The sequence below is a fragment of the Drosophila novamexicana genome, unplaced genomic scaffold (assembly GCF_003285875.2).
Source record: "Drosophila novamexicana strain 15010-1031.04,08,12 unplaced genomic scaffold, DnovRS2.1 tig00004555-arrow-pilon, whole genome shotgun sequence".
NCBI classification, from domain to species: domain Eukaryota; kingdom Metazoa; phylum Arthropoda; class Insecta; order Diptera; family Drosophilidae; genus Drosophila; species Drosophila novamexicana.
The window spans coordinates 2,456,213-2,477,894 of record NW_020825052.1 but is presented as its reverse complement, the minus strand read 5'-3'; the positions used below and the strand labels follow the sequence as shown (position 1 = coordinate 2,477,894).

The following is a 21,682-nucleotide window of genomic DNA, read 5'->3' as shown; positions in this document are numbered from 1 at the left end:
TTTTTCAACGCTTACATTAAAAATTGCATTAACAATATATATTGAATATAACTATTTAAAGGTAATGCTTTATTATATTCAATATATGTTTAAGTGCACTTAGTTTTCAATATTTATGTGTCGTGTGGGTGTTTTAAAGTTCCTGTCTATTACCGCGATTCTTGAAAAATATGGGACTTCAATGAGAGCGCAATTGGAAGATGATATGTAGGAAGTCTGTATAAGAGCTTTAGATTCGTGAATGCATTCATATTGTATAGTATAGTTACAGTATCCACCAGTGGCATTTAAGTCTCTTCTAGTTACCAACTTAATATCCATCAAAAAACATGTATATGTAGTATAAACGGAGGACAAATGCGGAACACAAAATTAACGGAAGATTGGGGAATGGAAGCCAAGTTGGGTGCAACGGAACTGCGCACACACATAGTTATCTATGGGTGTTATCTTTTATATCATAATAATTTGGTTTGAATTTACCAGTGAAACGGAAATTTGTTCTAGTTTTGTTATAGCTAGAGTCATCGATCAATTCTTGGGTTATCTAATATAATAAGCCAATGGGATGCTGGCCAATTGATATTGTGTTAAAAAAGCAAGCGAGGCTGCACAACCCGAATACCCGTGGGAGAATCTCTACTGATAATCGACGGAGTCACTGTCCAGCAACGTTGAAGATACCTGCGAGATGCGCCGATGCCAGTAGTCCTGATAGCTCGCATCGTGTTGTGCAGCAGAGCGCCACGGTGGCCATTTCAGCTATTCCTCGACAATGTCCCACACCATGAGCGAAGCGTCTGTTCCACCCACAGTGATGAGTGTGTGATCTCCGCATAAGAAGCGCACACAGGCCAGCATGCCCGAGTAGACCTTGGACTCGTGGAATTCGGCACGGGGCGAGATGCAGGGATATCTGTCGATGACGAAGGCGTAAAGGTTATCATTAGCGTTGGTGCTAAGAGGCTCTCGGCTTACCTGAACAAACGTAAATACCCCTCCGCGTCACCTGATGCGAGCATATCGTGTGCCGCAGACCGACTGCAGGTGGCTATGATGGTGTTGGCGCTGCTGTAATAGCGATTGCTCCACTGGCCGGCAACCAGGAAACCCACTGTGCAGTTGTTGGTCAGCCACTTGACGTCTTTCATTGCAATGGGACTGCGCTCTGGCGACAGCGACTTGGCGTCCCAGAACAGTAAGTCAAAATCAATGGTCACGGTCTGGACAAAGTTGCCGTCCATGCTCCAATCGAGGTGTGTCAGTGGCTGCGAGCCGCGTATCTTGTTAACTTTCTTGTAGGAGAAACCGTCACGCGAGACACGGAAAAGGTAAATGCTTCCGTTTTGCGAGCCCATGGCAATCATATCGCCGACTGCAAAAGGAGACAGCAGCAGTTAGATAAAGCGAGACAGAATATATTATATCGTCAAGCATACCCTGATTAAAGGACACACAGTTCAGAGGTGAGCCGCATACACGCAGCGTCAGCATCACCGCCCCGTTGTCACAGTTGATGACCAGCAGGTGGCCCTCGGTGCTGCCAGCAGCTAATGCCGTGCCAAACGGATGGAAGGCCAATGCCACGCACTCGTAGCCCGTTTGTATGGTCCAAATGAGTTTGTTCTTACGCCAGAGCGCGACATGCTTGTCATGGCCAGCCGTGGCATAAAGCTCATCCTCGGGATGCGCGGCGAGGCCCCACAGCTGTCTGCCGTGACCAAAGACGACTTGCGTAAAGCGTCGCTGCAGCGAGCCCTCCAAGATGTTGTTTCGCGTCGTACCCACGTAGATGTTGCCATCGTTGCGGCCTGGCCGCTGTGGGTAAATTGTCCGCACGCCACCGGCCGCTTCGGGAAGCTTGGGAAGTAACACAACGATTATAGTCCATAGATGTTAAAACAATGAAGCACATTTCCTACCTTTGTGTCCGCAATTTTCTTGTAATTTTGCAGCGAGTCCCAGGCAGCAATTTTGCGATCCTTTTCGCCACCCGACAGCAAAGTGCCCTCGCCCAACATAATTAGGCAGCCGATGCCCTTGTTGTGGGCCTCGAACTCGGTGCGCACAAAATAGGCGCCATCAGAGTCCACGGAGTATATGGTAATGAAGCCGTCGGAGTCGGCGGTAATCACATCGCCATCCGGCTCAAACTGAACGCTGGTAACGTGTGAGCGCGACGGCTGCTTGACAATGTCTGTGCGCTCAAAGAAACCATCTTTGCGTCGGTGCCAGAAGGCCAAATGACCACGTCCGTGGGTGATGATTAGATTATCGTCCAAGGGATGGAAAGCGGCGCCGGACAAGCCCTCCTGCAGAGTCTGCCAGTACGAAAGTAAAAATTAATCCCTGATGTTAAAGAGGAATGTATATTTTAAGCAACTTACGGCAACTTTGCCCAACAGGTGGCCCCATTGCCACTGCCAAACGGACAGGATGCTCTCCCGGCCACTGTCCACGGCAAGAATATAGCTGCCGCCGTTCTGAAAGTGTTTTGTGAAAGTCTTGTTGGCCAGTTGAATTAAATTTGAAGAGCCTTACCAGTTGCGAGAAGGCCACCGCGGTTACTCCAGTGTCCAGCTCGCCCATTCCAAAGACGTAGAGCGTCTGCAGCGATTCGGTGCTCCAAATGCGGACATGGGCCTGTGACTTGCGATCCCGTCCGGCCTTCTGGCCCGATGCCACCAACTCACGAGAGGGATGCACGTCCATGCTATGTGGTGTTGGTAGGCATAATATGAGATCCGGATTGGGTTTTCGACAACTCCCACTTACCACATTATGTCCTCGGTGTGGCCTGTGTAGTGCCGCTGCGCATCCTCGTCGCGATCAAAAAGCACCGCCACAGCTGCCACGTAGTAGAGGAGCTCTCCCGTTGGCAGCACCCACAAGTTGCGCCGCGCATCGATGCCTCGATAGCCGTGGCTAAATTGAGATTGAGCAGAAGAGGAATCAGTATTCATGCGTTAAGATTCGTCGTGGGTAATTAACTACTTACACCCACTGGAGCTGTAATTTCTTGTCGGGAGGCGAGTTCTCTGCCGGCGCATGGTGCACAGGGGGATAGAAAGTGCGCCGCAAGCCGCGTATGGTAACTTTTGTAGGCTCCTCTTTCATGATGTCCAGCATGGTGTACTCTCCATTCGGCCTCAGTATCTCGCTCTCCGGCGCATAGAGTATGCGCGGCCGGCTCTTGCTGCGTGGCCGCGTGCCACGCAATGGAACCTTCGGCAGCTCCTCCGTGGGCAGGATGGGAGCAGCGGCTACCACCGAGGGGCGTGAGCGCGAGCGTCGAATTGGTGAGCCGGCGATCAATGCCGTCCCAGTAGCCAAATAGAATGTGTCCACGTCGGCAAACTCGTTGCGCAGCTGTGAAAAGCTACGTACCTGCAAATGTGTGAAATTTAGCAGGGATTTTATTTATTTATATATAGTATGTGTATGTGTATGTTAATTAAGCTGTTGTGCCGCAACCTGCTTGAAGAGAATGAGGAACAGAACAGAAGCGTTCGCTTACCTCCTGCCCGGTGCCTGTGTACATTTTCTTGGCGCCGTTAATTTTCAGCACTTGACCCAAATCCTCGAGCACTTCCTCAAACGGCTGCGAGGTGCGTAGGTTTAGTAGGACGCGACACTAGAAAGAAACGAAAGTATATGATTTATATATGTAGATGTGAGTACATATAAAATGACGTGTTTAATCTAATGGGCGAGGTGCCAGAGGGCGATTTATGGATTTATTGCTGTGTAATTAGTCAGAGCCATAAAATGTGAATTATTGGGCTGTGTAAAATACATATGTACATACGCACACACACACACATACACACATAGCGGCCTAGCAAATATGTTGTGTAGCATTGACTGCGCGCGTTGACTTTTCAACACTTGGCCTGCGGCAGGAACTTAGCCGTGACACGCTACTTCCGCTTCCGCTGCCCCGGCCATGACACTTCAAGTTTGTAACCAAAGTTGCTAGCAACAAATATTTATAATTACGTGCTCACACACACACACACACACCCACGCACACTCATATTCATATTTATGCGCGCTTATATATACAGATATGGGCATGCTTATGTGGCGACACCAACATCCTCGTGTGCTCCTTGGCCGCTCCACAAACCGAGGCTGTGACCCACTTTGCGTTGTATTTCACTGCTTAATGGTATTATTTGTAGTTGTTAGGGGTCGTCAGGCTATTCCAGCATTGTTTGCCATATACTTGTGCTTGTTCTTGCCGTTCTTCTACTTGTTGTTGCTGTTGCTGTTGCTATTGTTGTTGCACTTAAACTTTTGCGCTCATAATTGGATGTACACACCACAGGCTCCCTCACCCAGATGAGCGATACGCATTGTTGCATTTGCTGGCTGCTGGCTGCTGGCTAGGCCAGCTGCTGCTTAGCTGTAGCTTTCTGCTTTCCGTGCTTGTGTGAAGTGTGCATCTTGGGTTTTAATGACCTCCAGGCCTTGATATCTGCTAGACACGCGAGTCCCCACAAAAAAAAAAACCAAAAAAAAAGTAGAAATTAAAGCATCTGGCATCAACTTTATCTGCACTGGTCACGGCGACGACAATTGCGAACAGGACTAACTTTGGCAGTTTGTATGAACTGAATCTAATTTATGTATTCAGTTAATATTCGTTGGAAATGCGTCTAATGGTTTTATATCCGTGTTGAGAGCTGGCTGATGATTCATTTAGCTGCCGTTGAAATTATGAACAGTTTTCTGTTCGAGGGCATTTTTTATCTGGTTACTTTTGAATCATAAATTTTAGAAATTTTGCATATATTTTATACTTGAAGATAAAATAATACAACACTTTTTATTCTAATTTTTCTTCAGTTTTATGTTCTCGTCTGGTTTTTCTACATATCTGAAAAACTTGCATGCCAATTATGTTTAAGACACTGTGAGAAACAAATGAACTTTTCTAACAATAAATTCAAATTTGTCTATATTTTTATTAATCCGATGTTTATCAGATGTGACGAATGTTAAATCTCGTAAATGCTAATAAGACTCATCCTATGGCAGTCAGTTATATGATGTATTGGACCGATCCCGCCGACATTGGCATATGTACTGCCTACAACAGCAAGACGGATCTAAGCAAAAGTTTTGTAAAGTAAAAGAACATGTACACACGTGCCAGAAGTATGTTAGACTCTGAAAGGGCTTAGGAAACAAAATAGTTGGGTTCAGAACAATTTCTTTTTGGAAGCATGCATATGTAGGTACAGGATACAGGTACAGGTTATAAAAACACAAAAGCAAACTTTGAAGCTTTTAGGCAATAATCATTTAAAAATTGCAGATGCGAAAGTTATTTCTAGGATATAAGCCCTTGCCCTTGGTTAATTTTTACTTTGCTACAACTTGCACGTCTCAAATCTTTTTGGCTTTTTCGATTTTGACGGCCATCAATTTGATTTGGGCACATTTGTGCAAAAACATTTCGACTAAACCATTTAGACCAGCTGGCTTTAATGGTCGTTAGTGGACTCGTGGGCCGGGCTAGGCGCTGGATGTATGCCTACCCGCCAAACCACTATTAATCACGATTTGTTGATTGTTTATCAAATCGAAACACCTGAGGCATACATTGTTGTGAGCACAGAAGCTATGATATGTGGGCCTAGGGAGGAGGAATGGAGCGGTTTTTAAGGCACGCAAGGTCCTTGGTCTGCTATGCTGCTTGCTTTGGTGAAGAGTTACTTCAGCTGATGGAACATAGACCCGAGCAAACTATGCAACTATGAGCTATTGTATTATTTTGAAACCTCACTTCGATATGTTATTCTCGGCAACTTGCAAACTGTACACAAATTATGCATGAGTGCCACATATTTGAAATGTCTCTCTCATTGACTGTGTCTGTGTGCGTGTGTGTGCGTAGGTGTAAGCTTCCAAATTACATGGATTCACCCGGAGACACACGCCCAGCTGCACTCAAGATGGCTGACGCTGCAGTATAAATAAATATAATTATGTGTGCAAATAATTACATTACGCTGCAGCTCCAATCAGGCGAACCCCAAACAAATGGCATTTGTTAAGCCAATTACGTGCACTTTTGGGGGTAGGTGGAGGGTGCGGTTGCCAACCAACAGCTGCCGGAAAGAGGAAGCCGTATTTACCCTTACCCGTACCCCCGTACTTCCGTACTGCCGTACTCCCGCATACCCAGGCGCATCACATATTCGTAGTTATTGAATGTGCAGCAGGCAACAGCTGCATGAGTTAAAATTTTAACAATTTTTTTATGGGCTCCATTGTGTACTACCAACACTTGTCCAAGCCCCATGCCAATCGATGATGGCTCGCACCATCTCATGGTTCGTTTCATTTCTGTGACGTTAAATAACGATTTTTTTTTTTTAAATAACTTGTGCGACTCCTTCATCCGGTTGACACAAAAGAATTCAATAAAATACTGAAATATCTGCATAAAACAAAGGACCGCTATAGTACCAAAGGAGTGGATGCCTTGTTACAGAAAAAAAAGATGGTTAAGAACGTTGCAGTCGGCTGCAAACGACTGCGAAATACTCTGCTTTTAGTTAAGTTATTATTCACAAGAGTCAGTCTACTTGATTATTTGTTGATAACTCCAAGAATACAACCTCAAGGACGAAGTCATCTTATTCGGCTCGATCTGTAGAGAAGGTCCTCATTATTTAATGCCAAATCGGGCGAAATAATTCTTTCAAGAGTGCCCGACTAATAGTCTCTTAATTAAATCTGTAATACTTAACTCTGGTACTAAGTGCGCATTCAAACACATCACATTTTATCAAGCCGGCCCAAAAAGTGACTTCTTCCCTTTTTCTCAACAGTGGCAAGCCAGAGAAAACTACAAAATACAGAATGAACCAGTCTGTTACGCCTTGGACTTAGCTAAGAATTGCCATACATTTTTATTATATCTATTATTATTACTATGACGATATTATTACAGTTACTATTAATATTATTATTAATTTAGTTGTTGTTTAATATTATGCATATTTTTGATATTATTAAAATAACATTATTATTTTTAATATCATTATTATGTGGCTTTCAACCCAACTTTTTACGCATCCTGGCAACTATGGCCATATCATTCATATGAGTGCACTTCAATACACACACCACACACCACACACCCCCACACACAGATAAGCACATAATCACCACATGGCCCGCACTTCATGCAGCGGCTGCGAATCTTCTTCCCACAGCTTCAAAAAATAAATCAGAAAATCGATGTTTATCAATCTTAAACAGTTGGAAATACTAGAAGGTAGCGTCATCCATAATATGCATTCGTTTTTATACCATATGCCCTCTGAAAATAGTTAAAAAGGGTATATTTGTTGCCAAGGCAAAGTAGCAAGTAGAATAAAAGAACCCGGCATATATTTAATTTAAATAATAGATAATTGTACGATTCTTCGGAACAATATTTACGGACAGGTTAAAAATGTATGTATAAAATATAAAGCACAAAACTTGCCCAGGGCAAGCCCGGGAAATACCAACTAGTAAGAGACTGAGATTGCAAAGATGATTCTCCTCCTTCTTTGCTGATTAATATAGATATGTTGGCAAAGATATCGATTTATTTCGTAATAATAATACCCTCTGCAAGGATAAAAAGATCAATAAACAAAGGAGATGTAAGAGAAAGAAAAAGCTTGGCTGCAGCTTGTGGCTTGTATATTAATTGGGTATCTCCTCGTTCGTTATTAGCTTTTCATTTTCTTAGCTCATACTGACTAAATCAACTATTTGATATTATAGTTTTGGCAATTGTGGTAGCTCTTGTTATCCCTTGAAGCCGCTTGATGGGTGACCTGATAGACATGCCACTTTTGCAGCACATTCTCAGCTAGGCGGGTCTTTTTGGTCTTTGCAGGATTTTTGCGTGTTTTTTCAGGGCTCAGCACTTTTTATGTTTGCCGTCATTTAACGTATGTACATGGACGTCAGGTGTTGTTGCCATTTTTGCTCGTCTGGCTTTGTTGACTGTTCAATACGCCTGCGAGGCTCCGACATGTGCATATGGAAAACAGAACAAGTTTTCATGTGTGTGCCGAAATAATAAGTGAATGCAAAGTTGATCATACGTCAGCACGAAACTTTCCACGACAAAGTTGAAAGTAGAATCAAAATGCAATGCGGCACGTTGCACGTGGTACTTTGGGCTGCCAAATATTATTTAGCACCAGGCCAGGCCAAGAGACTGCAGCACGCCATTTGCTGTGCCAGGGGCAGCAGCAGAGTGGCAGAGTGGCAGACGCACAATGGCCAGAAGTGGAGAGGTAAACAAATACAGCCGCAGTGCCGGGCACAATTGGAATAGTGGCCAAGTGCGAGAGTACGCAATCCATGGCACGGGTAATGCAATCGCCAAATGGCGGCTTCTGTGTGCATATGCACGTCCAATACTCATATTCTCGAGCTGTTTGTCTATGTTACTGTGGATGTCGTTGTTGTTGTTGTTGCTGTTGTTGTTGTTGTTGGTTTTCAAAGTATTTGGCAATGTTCCCTGTTTCATTTGTAGACGACGGGACATGTCCTTGGCCTTGGTTGGCCATGGAGCGGGTCCGTGCAGGAAACAAGCATCTGCAACAACAGAAACTTCAAAGTACTACAATTTCCTTTTGTCGTTCTTGTTGCTTTTGCTTCTGTTGTTGCTTTTGCTGCTGGAACTATGTGTTTTGGTGAAATTTGCATTGCTAACCTCAACGAGTGTGCCTGGCGAGCAGTGGTCGATTCTGTGGTTATTGTTTGATAGCTTTTTGCCCTCAATGCGACTTCTATTTGTTCTGCACATTTATTAGTTTTATATTTTCATTACACATAAACGAGAATAACATGAATGGGTTTAATTTCTCACCTCCAATGTCTGTGAAATTTTCGTAATAATCACACTTCAGCACGTAACTTTAATTGCATACAAGTTTTCGTGAGTCATCCCTTTAGAATCCTGCTGACCTCGACAAATAGTTTTGTCGGCAAGATGCATAGTTAAATAACCTTGACAAACGCTACCGTCGTCCTGTATAATGTACCCGTACTCACGTGCAAAGTGTTTGGTAAAAATTTGTACATACTATAGCTCAGTCTGTACGCTCAACGCCCACAACTTAACGTATTTTTATTCATAAAACATCACGCGCCTCTCGCGCTACCCAAAGAGTGCTAAAAAATTGAGTTGCACTTAGCGAAATTACCATAAAACATTATTACTGCCTCGACCACGAAACCAACCTATCCGAAACCGACACCAGACCCAGCAACAGACCCAGACCCAGACCCAAGCCCATTGGCAGCCGGGCGAGGATAGTCCGAGAAGCGGAGTAAGAAGTCGCATGCCAATTCATATTTGGGGCCACTTTGGTTATGGAAGTAGCAAATATTACCCCAGCACAGAGACGAGAGGAGATTTTGGGAGGATTTACATTTGCGGCGCCAGACCCAACGGAGTTTCCCTACCGCACATCTAGGTGTGAGCCGCCAGACATGGTCTGGATTTTCGTATTTCGGCGCGACCACCCGAATTGGCCGTGGCTTCAATTTGCTTCTGGGGCCGCCATTGCATGCATATAATAAAATACAAATTGCAGACAATTGATTTTCCATATGATTGCCGCATTCTTCTGGGTGTGTGCCGAAAGTAGGCAAAGGTTAATTGCACCATGCTTGCCTTGTTCGCCCACCCACAATCCATTTGAATGTCAAAGTGAAATGCAGCTATTGACCTTTGTGACGCACCTCAACTGCTTTTAAAACTAAGTGAGAGAGTTCTCGTTGGGTGTGCCCAAATAGCATATATTGGGGAAACCAGGGGAATTTTCCCGAAACGAAAATGAATCGACTAATGACATGAGAAGCTACCTTACTGTAGATACCTTATGTTAAGGATTTGCATACTAGGAGAGGTGTTTGGGAAACTCCACCAGCATTTGTAAAAAACGCGATCAAAGATATTTGCCTAAATTCATTCTAGAGCTGCCAGTTATACTTGACAGGAATAAGGACATAGATATGACTGATAAAGTTTCGGGTTGAAAGTCGCTTAAAAGAAAGTTTCACAACTCTTGAAAAATGCAGGTCTAAGGTTTTTTGAACGAAAGTTTCCAAGCGTAACTAAAATTTGCGAAAAACCTTGAATCCCACTTTTGTCTCCTAATTCAATGGATTACAAACTCCTTTTAAATGTCAAATGTAAAATCTCATACCTCGATTTCAAGATAGATAGATAGAGAGATAGAGATAGAGAAATACGTAGAAAATTGGACGGGGAGGAAATGCCTTCCCCTGCCTGAAAAATATATTTGCACATGACAATTATATCATTGTGAAACAACCTAGAATAACGTATAAAATTCATGACTGAACAAATTACAGAGTTCTTGTAGCGATCTTTTCCGATTTAATATGCTCTATTCTGAAATCTTGTTTGAGGCGTTTTCCACATACTGTAAAATGCAGCCTTCTTAGGTGTGCAAAGCACTTGGGGTTGGGCACTCGTCAGGAATTCAAACAGGTCTCGTTAAACCAAACGAGCTGCTTGAAAAACAGTAGAACCAAAACTAGAACGGAATCCGATACATCCAAAAAATTGACAAAAAAATGACCTTTTACAAAAAAAGTAGGATATGATCTTCTTAAACAATATGTTAATACGATAGCTCACTGCAAGAGTATATAAGGCGAGAAACGGTAACAAATCAATAATGCACACAAAAATAAATAAATATGCGGCTATAAAATATTTATCGAAATCACAAAAACATATTTACACAAATTGCTAAGTAGGTAAGCGAACAGGCGGTAGAAATTGGCAAGCAAATACGATTTATCAATTGAATATTTCAAATGCAAACAATCCAAGTTCAAAAGCGAATTGGTTAAAAATACATTTGAATTTTTCGCCCCGTTGAACACCTTGTGGCATAGAGATATGTGTGTGGCAACTGTGGTACGTAACTATATATGCAAATGTATGTATATCAATGCATAAATAGTTATATTTGCACATTTTCGCTGTTGAATATTCAACATTTTTTGAAGTTTATGCGTACAATAGCTAAGCTTTGTTTGCAGAGTGAAGCCAAACGCATTTGAATGTGCATTTTACATTTAAATATCGATGACAGTTGACAGACACATTTTATCACACAGAGCATATGTAACTTGTTACAGTTTCAACAATATTATTTATTGATACAATTTTCGTAGTACTTTAATTATTTTGTAAAATGCAGTTAATGTTGTCCGCAATTTTGTCAATTATTTTGGTGCATTGCCGTAACGGATTCTATTCGGACAATTTAGTCAGCCAATATATGTATATAGTATATGTTTATAGGGGCAAACAAACATTTCGGAGCAATATTCACTTTTAAACGCACAGTAAATAAATCAATCAGTTCTACAGTAGAATAACGAATTTGGAAAACCAACCAAGTTTCTAAAGCGAAAATGTGCCAAAGGGGATTTCCCCTTACTTTTGGTTATTTCATTTAAATTTAAATGTTGCATTCATTATTACGACCTGATGGATGCACGAAACAATAAATTCGCTTGCACAATACATGCAAAGGTTTGTGTATTTATGGATATGCATGTGTGAGTGAGTGTATATTTGTGGGGAACTGGGCGCCCCGGCACTCACCTGAACGGAATGATCCAAATTATTGATGATGCGTATCACCCGACCAGCGCTGCGTTTTATCGAGCCCGATGTGGTCGATAATGTGCCCAAATCCGCTTCCATTATTGAAGGCTTTCGACTGGCGGGCTTGGAGCCCCAGCCCTGATTTCCGGGCGAAGCGTACCACATGCCGTTCTTTTTACCGTAGCTAGCGGGCTGTGCACGGAAAGAGAAATAAACAAATAGGAAAATACGTAAATTTTCTGAAAATCCGCCAGCGACAATACATATATATATATATATATATATATATATGTCTATGTATACGTATATGTGTTTATTGTTTGTGGGTAGGCGTTGCTTTCGTTTGGCCGATGTCTTTTGTGAAAATTTCGCGCAAATCTGGAATTAATGAAATTGTTTCGCGGGACGCGCCACCCATGGACACATGGACACATTCGTGGGCAACAGCCCGGGCCAAATACTGAAACTTGTCACGCGTACTTGTGAGTTGCTGAAATTGAATGTCCCACTCAACTCACTTTTGTGGTAACTACTCTATATTTGCAGGGTAGTTTCTTGTTGTATTCTAGAAAAAAGTGTATATGCCAGGGTGGAACGGATCGACACACTATTGGATATAAGAGTCACAGGGTAGATCGGTCGAAAACTAAGTAAATACTCTTTTATATGGGGATATTATAATAATTATTTATATTCAACTACCAGCCCAGTTAATCTGTGTGTTTCTATGATAAATACTCTATTCACTTTTACAGCTTTGTACACTACGGACACTAATTGATATAAGATCTACAGGGTAGATCGGCAGAAAAGTGAGTTAATACTATATAACATGCTTGACATGGACATATTGTTTATAATATTTATAGCGAATTTTCAACAATTATTCTTTGTTTACTGGGTATCTAAGTTTATATGTTTGTATGTGTTACTATGAGTTATTAAACATGCATTTTTCAGCGTATTTATACGAAATACAAGTTGATGTAATCGAAGCTTTTTCCTAATTATACCCTGGATTCATTGAAAACGGGTAAGCATGGTATTGCAACCACGTGCAGATCAGATTTATTTTGTATCACCGATAGAAGGTATAGGGTATCTACTTGTCGGGCACTTCCGACTAGAGAACTCTTAGTTGCGTCAATTGTGTTAGTTTTTTGAGCTTGATTTCGAGGTGAAAAATCCAATTTAATTCGTTTGCGGCTTTTCAATTAAATTTCATACACAAAAGTGGTAAAAATAAAATGCCGCAGGAGCTCAAGACACAAAAACACAAATTGTAATTAATCCAAATTCATTTAAAACACAATTCTTCAACCAACATTTGTGCATGCCTTTGTGACGGCATCAGGCAACCAGCCTGACCCCAATTACGCAGCAAAGCCTGTCGAGTCTGAATATACTTTAAATAAATAACCATAAAAATGTGAATATACGCACGTTTCTACATATAAAATTGGCATATATATGAATATATATATGCATACCTAGGCACATCCAGGCAAACGGGTTACAGGGCTACAATCAAAATCAAACTTTTTAATTGAAATTCAACAAAATGATTTGAGGGCGTCTGCATTGACTTTGGGTGTTAAATGGGAATCATACCACCTAAATCCCTTTTTTCAAATCGTTTATCTTACCTTGAATAGAATTTATATGAATAGAATATCTATATGTTCAGTGCCGATAATGCCTTTTCGATCGAACAATGGCTGGCTAACAAGCGCTGTGTAATTTTATAATTCACAATTGTGAAGGTTTGTTAATTTAACAAAGGCTTATGTATATGGAAGCTAGATATTAAAATAACAGTCACATAGTATGCAGATAATTAATACATTGTATGCTAGTTTTGACAAATTTTACTTAAATCTGTATTGTAAGCATTAAAATTTAATAACTCAGATTTTGGAGCTGAAGTCCAGCCTGTTCTTTGTAACGAACTCAATTGACGCACATAGAGGTTGTCTCTTAGAGTAAACTCTATGGGAAAATGTTTCCCGATTGACTGACAATCTGGATACGTTAACAAGGATCTAATGGCATAGGGAATATATTATTTACACGTCTTTATATATATCATTAACCTCCCAGAATTAGATTTCTTGAATTTTGTGTCTATGTAATTCCAATTGTGAGTAGACTAAAAGAAAACCTGCATAGCATTTTTGATTTTTGTAGTAATAAACAAAGCAAATAAAAATGCAAGCACAGTGTAAATTTTCGATCATTAGTTTCTATCAGAAAATAATTCGATCTGACCGAAACCAATATATAGCTATACTGGGATAAAGGGACTAAAAATAGCTAGAAAGCTTAGTTCAAGCAATCCTTCACGTGCTCCTAATTAAGATCACATATATTTTGTGGGTACTCTTGGGCAATCCACATTTCGTCAACTCAATTATAGTACCTTCCGTAATGGTATGAGAGCACACTTTAACTAACGCACTTATGGCTATGGTACTAAGCAAATAGCTTAGCAAAAGCTTAAATTACGCGCTCAATTAAACTTTGAGCAACTTGGAAAAGCCAGCAGTACGAAGGCGAAATGTAAGCGCAACTTCAAAGCCCTTCGTTTGAGGTGCAGCCTCGCAGAAAATTCATTGAAGCAATCGACAAGGACTTAGTAGTATACAGCAGCAGGGGTTCCCAAACGGAGTCCCAGCTTTCCGCCCACTTAGGATGAGCCACTTTATTGTTGTGATTATTCTTGCTCGGGGATATTGCATTTTATTGCCGTAAACAAAACAATTGTCTGACAAATATCTTGTAAACAAATAAATACTTGTTCATATGAGGTCAAGACTCTTTTCTGGCATTCGGCTAATAAATCAACACTTGGCCTTTTCTCAGAGTGTGATACAGTCGAGCCGATAGTTCGTGTGGATTATTATTGTTATTATTATTATTGTCAGTGGATTAAATCTGTGTTTGAGAAAGCGATGCTCAAATATATGGCAAAACTTGTATGTTATTTGTTTATTGGCGAAGTTCAGTTTGTTATGGTTTTGCACAGTTCCCTTCTGTTTCATTAATTTATTTGGAAAATTGTTTCTGGGCTCAAAATTGGTGGAAAACTATTGTGTGAAACGTATTCGTCGTTCATGCTTCCAGCTTCATACATATATTCTGAGCTCTTCATGTTAGTTAATGAATACGTCTTTTATCGTTTAGGGAAAATTCACCTTACGGGACAGAAGTAAGAACCTGGTTGCCAGATTAATTTATCACTCTTATGTTTTTTCTCCGACCTTTTTCAATGAAATATATAGAGATTTTGTCCAAGCAAATTAAATTGGAGATCCCGCCCACTAAAGGATTGCAGATATAAAACGATATATTCTTTTGTGGACACACACAAGGACCTTAAGTCAAATATTTAAAATTGCGCATACGCTGGCTGAAAAAAAAGCATAGCAGTCGCACAGCACAGCCTGCACACGTAGACCATTAAAAAACACTTAGAAAAACAACAAAAGTCATTTAAACTTTTTCCAGTTTCTTTTTTTTCAGCTTGACTCTGTATACGTCAAATGGCAGAAAAAAAATGTGAAATTAAGAGATGTGTGCCGGTGGATGGTGGACCGCTGGGTTGATGGGCTGGTGGATTGGCGGATGGGTGGGTTGGTGTGCGAGTGGCCTCATTGTTTACAGTGAACACTGACCCAAGACTTGGTCGGCGATGTGAGCATCACAAAGGGCGAACTTTCCTCGCTATCCTCGTCGATGTACATTTGAGCGAAAGTTTTCTCTGGCCGTTGATGAGTCGGTTGAGTTGGTTGTCGGTTGTTGGCTGTTGAGTGTTGGGCGTTCTGAGCCCTGTGGGCGCGGCTGTTTGCGCACTTTAGTTGGCTCTTTGCTTTTAATTCACTTGCAGTTGCAGTTTTTCTTTACAATAACAATAACAACAACAGTGCACAGCATTAAGTTAATAATAAATAAACGTAGTTTTCTCGCCCGCCAAGTGTAGTATGGCTTAAATGTTCACTGTGTCTGCTTGCCGTTTTAAAATGTGTTAATTGAAACCATTTTAATTTAATAGCACTTTAAATTAGTTGATTGCCTGCCCAGTGCAAGCAGTGCGCGGTTCAAGGCAGATCGCGCTTATGCAACACTGGATGCTACATAGCCGTCAGCGCGGGTCACACTGTTTATCGCAGCGTTGAGAGTCACGGCGCGTAGTTTATTTTAACTTTTCGTTTTGTCCGTCAGTTCCTTGGCTCGCACTTAGCTTTGGTTTCCTTGGCGTTCACCTAACGACTGCAGTTAAGTGGCTAAATTTTCAAATTCGAAAGGCGCCCGTGCTCGGAATGCCAGCCCAAGCCACGCTATGCCACGCGACGTCACGCTACGCGACGTTACGTTACCTTACGTTACGCTATCCACCGACAACTGACCATATTTATATATATATACATATATATGGCAATAGCGTGTATAATACACGTGTCGTATACATAAAGCATATTCAAATTACCAACTTGACGCTCAATCGTATTTCATGGCGAGCCCAGTTTGCACACTCACAAACACACACTTTTACACCTTTGGCAGCGAGTTTACATAGTCTAAACTCCTATTCATTTATTGTTTAGCCAAATCAGCAACACTGATCTCGAGCCGCCAGCATTAGCTGCCATTTTGTTGTGTACCCTTGCTTTAGTAGTAGTATAAATAGTAGCAGTACTTCTAATATTAGTAGTAGCTGTGGAAATAGTAGTAGCTGCTTCAGTGTTTATTCATCAATTGCTCCGTAGTGCCGCTACTTGTCGTTGAGTGGCGCTCTACCCAAGTCAACAGTGCTAAAAGGATGCCAAGGTCTAGTCAGAGTCTAGGAGAGTTATGTCTGGGATTAAGCATAGACGCGGTTGTATGAACATAGTTGTCTTTAAATATTAACAAATATTTGAATGCAACTGAATCTAGTGTAATATGTCTCTCAGTAGATACAACTTTCACTTGACGCTCAAGAACTTCAGCTATTTGCGAGCTATGGTTACACTGTGCGCTTAGCAAAGGGAAAATTCTTGGTTTTTCCCACGCACACTATCAAATTTGGCACTTTCGCTCTTTGTGTTTGGCTTTCCGTTGGTATTGGTTATGGTATGTTTTCTTTAGTGTGTTGCTTGTACTTTGGGTATTGACATAGGTAAGGGAAAGGGTATAGCTGCTATTGGCTGCACTGTTGGTATTGCCCATGGTATTGGTATTGGTATTGCTATGCATACTAAGGCATTTTGTCGGGAACGTGAAGTTGTATTTGCCAGCTATTGCGGCTCTGACTGCTGGTCTGCGCTCTCAGTAAGTTGTTGTAGTAGTTGGGTTATTGCTTTTCACTTTGAAGTGGCTTGTATGGATATTTATTACCATGTTGGTAGCATTTGTGTTTCATTTGCAAGTAGCACGCACTCTTATCAACTCCCACACTCCTGAAGCTTATTAAAAAAGGAAAAGCAATTGCGACCTCGAGCTTTCACAAGTTTTTCGCTTTGATACCGTTGCCAACGCTTTTTCTTCAACGTTCACAATGCTAGTATGTGCTGTTATTTAATACCCTTGCAAGGGTATTAGCACTTTGTGTTGAAATGTGTAACACATTTGAAAAAGACAGCTCGGACTTCAACAAAAACGAGTTCCTCAATATCAAAACTATCTTAATGAGAATGGTTTTAACATGCAAGCAACATCATAGATTATCAAAGTGCTAACTGCTATTTTCCGGCCTTGCCAGTTTTTACGCTTTCTCTCTGTTTTCAAAGTTATTTTAAAATTCATTAGAAGCGGTGGATTTCACGAGATGTATTACATATTTCCGAATCGGCAGGATCGGATCATGTTTAATAAGTATAATAATTTCTAATATTTTTTTTATGATTTGGATCAAGGTAAAATTTTGTGTGTAAATTTCAATCATGAAGCTGCCGTACTGCGCACATTTAATTTGATAGTTGACTTTTTTTAGACAAGCATTTTAATCTACGCACAAAGCAGGCCAAGCATACGCTCAGAGAAAGTAAAACTCAAATATGAAAGTATTGTTTTATGTTTGCAATCAATTTTGGCCCCAAACTAAACGGATTAAAAAACGTGTAAAAATTAATACGTTTTTGAGCTGAGATGCTGTGTTTCAATCAACAAACATTCGCGAATAGGCAATATTTGGAAATATGTGTGCACACAGATACTTCTGCTCTGTCAGATACATTTTGTGAAAGCATAAATACAAATATGGTTGTGCGCAAGAGTGATGGCAATTCGGCTATTTTCTAGCTGAATTTTTCGATTTCAAATCTAGGTGGACTTAATTTGAGAAATAAGGCCAATAGAATAAAAAGATACCTTTCGAATGTTTTCACGGATAATCCAGATTTAAAATACTGCATTAAAAATAAGGTGGGACTGAACCAACAAAAGCATTTAGCACTTAGAACCAAATTTTGAATGAACTGGATAAACAAGCACGAGAGGGCTTTAAAAAAATGCGCTTAAATGCAGCTCTTTACAAGTTTAAGATACAACCGCCTTGCCAATTTGATACGCTGTTTTTAGCTACTCTTAAAATTGAATTTAGCATTTTGGCAGCTAAAATTGTCAGCACTGGTGAGCACCCAAACGGGTGCTGCAATGTGCAATGCGTACTCAAAAGCGATGACCGGCAAACTAAACAAACAATACACAACATACACATATAGATATATAAACGAATCGGGTGATTCGAAACAAACTCGTATTTTTATATTTATATTTTGCCCTGTTGACCGCTCCAATTAAAGGTGCAACAGATATATTCCCAAATACGTATCTGTGGCCGTTTCATGTGTCGAGTTGATATGAAAGCAAAACATTCGACCAAAATATTCTCATTGTTGGCCGCCTAAACTATGGCAATGGTCTGGGTCTTTGGTTGGCTTGGTGCTGCATAGTTCTGTGAGCGGTGGCAACTTATGAGCATATTTTCAATTTCCATTGCCATTGTGTTGGCCCATGCTACGGTCGGAACGCTTTGTCTCTGTTGTGTGTCGTCGGATGTCGCACTCGTTGAACACAACTTGTTAATAAAACTTTACCGATTTTATGCCTTGGCGAAATGATTACTGCGGAGCACACACAATTTAAACTTTTTAGCGCACATAAATCAGAAATCCAAAGCCCAACCGCAAGCCCACAATCGCTGCTGAAGTCGGTTTCTAGTGCTCCCGGTTCTGGTTCTGATTCTAATTCTGCTTCGGCTTCTGTTCCTGGTGCTGGCCAACGCGTGCGTGCAAAGTTGTTTAGTGAAAAACTTGAACTGGACACAGCCGTTGCCATTATTCTCGTGGTGGGCCAGAAAAAAATAGCAGAGCTCGATGTAGAGTTGAAACAAAAGGCCCCAAGGATAGGGGAGGGGGCAGCAACAGAGAAGGACAGAGAGAGAGAGAGAGAGAAAGAGAGGCAGAGCAAGGAAAAGCGAGCAAGTAAAAACAAAAACCAGTATGGCAAGGAAAATTAATAAAAGTCATAATAATACTCGCAATTTCCTTTGCCCTGCCCACTTTTCGACACAAGCTTTTTGCATATTTGAGCTACGAGCATACTCGAGAATATTTCCTGCAAAAAAAAAAAAAAAAAACTGGGCTAGAGCAAACTCCTTTCGCTCGTTAGATGCTGTTATCCAGCGCGCCAGCTCGCCCGCTCCCTTGATACTTGAATACCCTGATGCCCTGCCATGCGGCTCGCATGCGCTGCCTGTGATTTAAATTGTTTCAATTGGTATATTTTTGCCTCATTTATGTGTCCTTCATAGTTTTATTATTATTATTATTATTTCGCCCTCCTCTCTTTGCTGTTCATTACTACTAAATACGAGTAAACACGTACATAAAGGCGAGTACTGGGTCTCCAACCCCGCCTCTGTCTGGCCGCAATCTCTATGTGCCCCCCCCCCCCTCCTTTTCCCCTGTTCTCTTGGAGGAGCTCCACCAGGCTCTAAATATTTTTATGCAACATTCGTGCGGAAGTGGCATGGCTGGTGACTTATCGCCGCCATTGCGCCGGCCATCGACGTGCGTCCATTCGTCGCCTATTGTCAGCGCCTGGCTCCTACGTCTGAGCGTGCGTGCGGGTATAAATAATTTCGGGGTCTTTATTATTTGGTTTTAGGTGTAAATATTTCAAGCTCACAAGTTGGCCGGCCGAAAAAAATGAAAGAATGAAAGTTGTAGCTCGCAGCGAGAGCAAGAAAGAGGTCGAGGCTTATGGCTTAATTATTCCCATGCATGAAACGGGCTGCCCTCTGGTCCTTGGTCCTTTTGTGCTGGAGCTGTTGCTGTGGCGGGTGGTGGGTACCCCTTTTTATTGTGCTTATGACCTAAGAAATGATTGCTAAAGACCCGCCATGTTCGACTGTGAGCCGCTCGTTTGGCACAGTTTATGCCTGGGTTTTTATTTTATTTTTTCTTATTTTTTACTTCAGATTTTGTATATATTTCTTTGTACACGCATATAGCACATAATTTTTTTATGATTTATAAAACCTTTAGCGTGGTGTATTTTTGCTTAATTATTTCCTTCATGTGCGCCTTTAATTAATGGCCACATCAGCACTGGCTTTAGCACTGAGTGAAACGTTCCCTTTTTAACTAAAATTTATTCTAGAGGTCAACATTGTCATAAACACATGTAAGCGTGCTCTAACCGAGCATGCCTGTGAAGGTGATACCCTGTATTCTACGATGCTTCTTCTATATATTCCAGTCTGTCTAACGCCCCAAGCCAACCTCTGACATATCTGCTGTGCACGCTTTTTCAACTTAACTTTGAAATTGTTATTGATAGTTTATCATTTGACTTGAAGACTATTCAAGTTAAACCAAAGGCCATGCTGCCTAGATGAAATAAGATACTAGAAATGCGCTACTGCTCCACAAAATTGAAAACGTTTTGGTTGAATAGCTGCTTTGCCTGTTGTCAAAGCGATCTAAAATTTAAAGGTTAAAGGAAAATATGTGTAAATTGTTTGCATGCCATGCAAAAATCAAAACTTTCTCTTTAAGGGTCTGCATTTGGTTTTATTCATTTTGTGAGGAGGGCTGTAAAATGTGAGAAAACACACTCAAAAAGTAAATGCCATGCTAGGCGATAGCCTAAACTCATTACACAGCAGCTGTACTACTTTTTTCCTTTGTCCAGAATATTGGAAATGTATTTTACAATGAGCTCGGTGCTTATAGTGCTGCACAGATAGAAGTCTGAAGCTTGTATAAGTTCTGAGATTGTCACGTTCATTAATACGCAATATGGACTATCCAGCCATATCAACTCGGTTGCTTATGCTGAACAAGAAGACACACTTTAAAAGCCCACAGCTTCACATAAATCATAATTTTCACATTTGCTAGGGACGCACCAATTGTTTCTTAGCTATTCAAGTTAGCCAGGAATATTATATACTATTATTTATTGTGATTATTAATCGAATATAACATAAATTTATCACCATCAAACTAGCTTTTCGTAAATCAGCGGCGACTTGAACTAATTCTAACACAAAACTAAGTCCACCCACTAGCCTGCGATTCAGGCTCGGGTCTTTGTTGCTGAGTTGTCCGAAAGACAGGGTATGTTAGACACTTCGGCCGTCGAGGGCTGCGAAATATTAATTAATAATCTTGCCGTTCGACACGAGTAAATTAAAGAAGAATGTACATAAATGCATAAACTGGTTTGAATTTAATTACGAGCGAAGGCGATTCTAAGGTCCTTTTTTGCGCCCGTTGACATTGGAGCACGCCGGGTTGTTCGCCGATAAACGTTATGCAAATTGCCTTTTGGCCGACGAGACCAATATGGCCCGCCCTTTTTTCATAATGCTGACAAATTGTTGATGAATGTGTTAAATAAGTTTGTTTCATGTTTTCCACTGTGATCGAACGGAGCAGAAGGACACGCTAAAGGCGAAGGCGTGTTCGCCTAATTGCCGTAGCTGCCGTAGCCCTGTCTTCAACGGGGACGTTA

At 41.2% G+C, this 21,682-nt stretch overlaps 1 protein-coding gene across 3 annotated transcripts in view; it reads right to left on the bottom strand.

Annotated features, from left to right (window-relative positions):
• Positions 1-8: 8 nt before the first annotated feature.
• The window catches only part of LOC115770414 (echinoderm microtubule-associated protein-like CG42247), a 51,172-nt gene continuing 29,498 nt past the window's right edge, over positions 9-21,682 (bottom strand). For all 3 annotated transcript variants that reach the window (XM_030715677.1, XM_030715676.1, XM_030715678.1), the window contains exons 2-11: positions 11,678-11,872; positions 3,518-3,634; positions 2,999-3,387; positions 2,776-2,925; positions 2,542-2,713; positions 2,388-2,483; positions 1,923-2,321; positions 1,440-1,860; positions 979-1,375; positions 9-916 (exon numbers count right to left, since the gene is read on the bottom strand). In XM_030715677.1, coding sequence (XP_030571537.1) covers positions 763-916; positions 979-1,375; positions 1,440-1,860; positions 1,923-2,321; positions 2,388-2,483; positions 2,542-2,713; positions 2,776-2,925; positions 2,999-3,387; positions 3,518-3,634; positions 11,678-11,872 — 2,490 coding nt within the window. In that variant the 3' untranslated portion in view covers positions 9-762. The remainder of the gene's footprint in view (positions 917-978; positions 1,376-1,439; positions 1,861-1,922; positions 2,322-2,387; positions 2,484-2,541; positions 2,714-2,775; positions 2,926-2,998; positions 3,388-3,517; positions 3,635-11,677; positions 11,873-21,682) is intronic.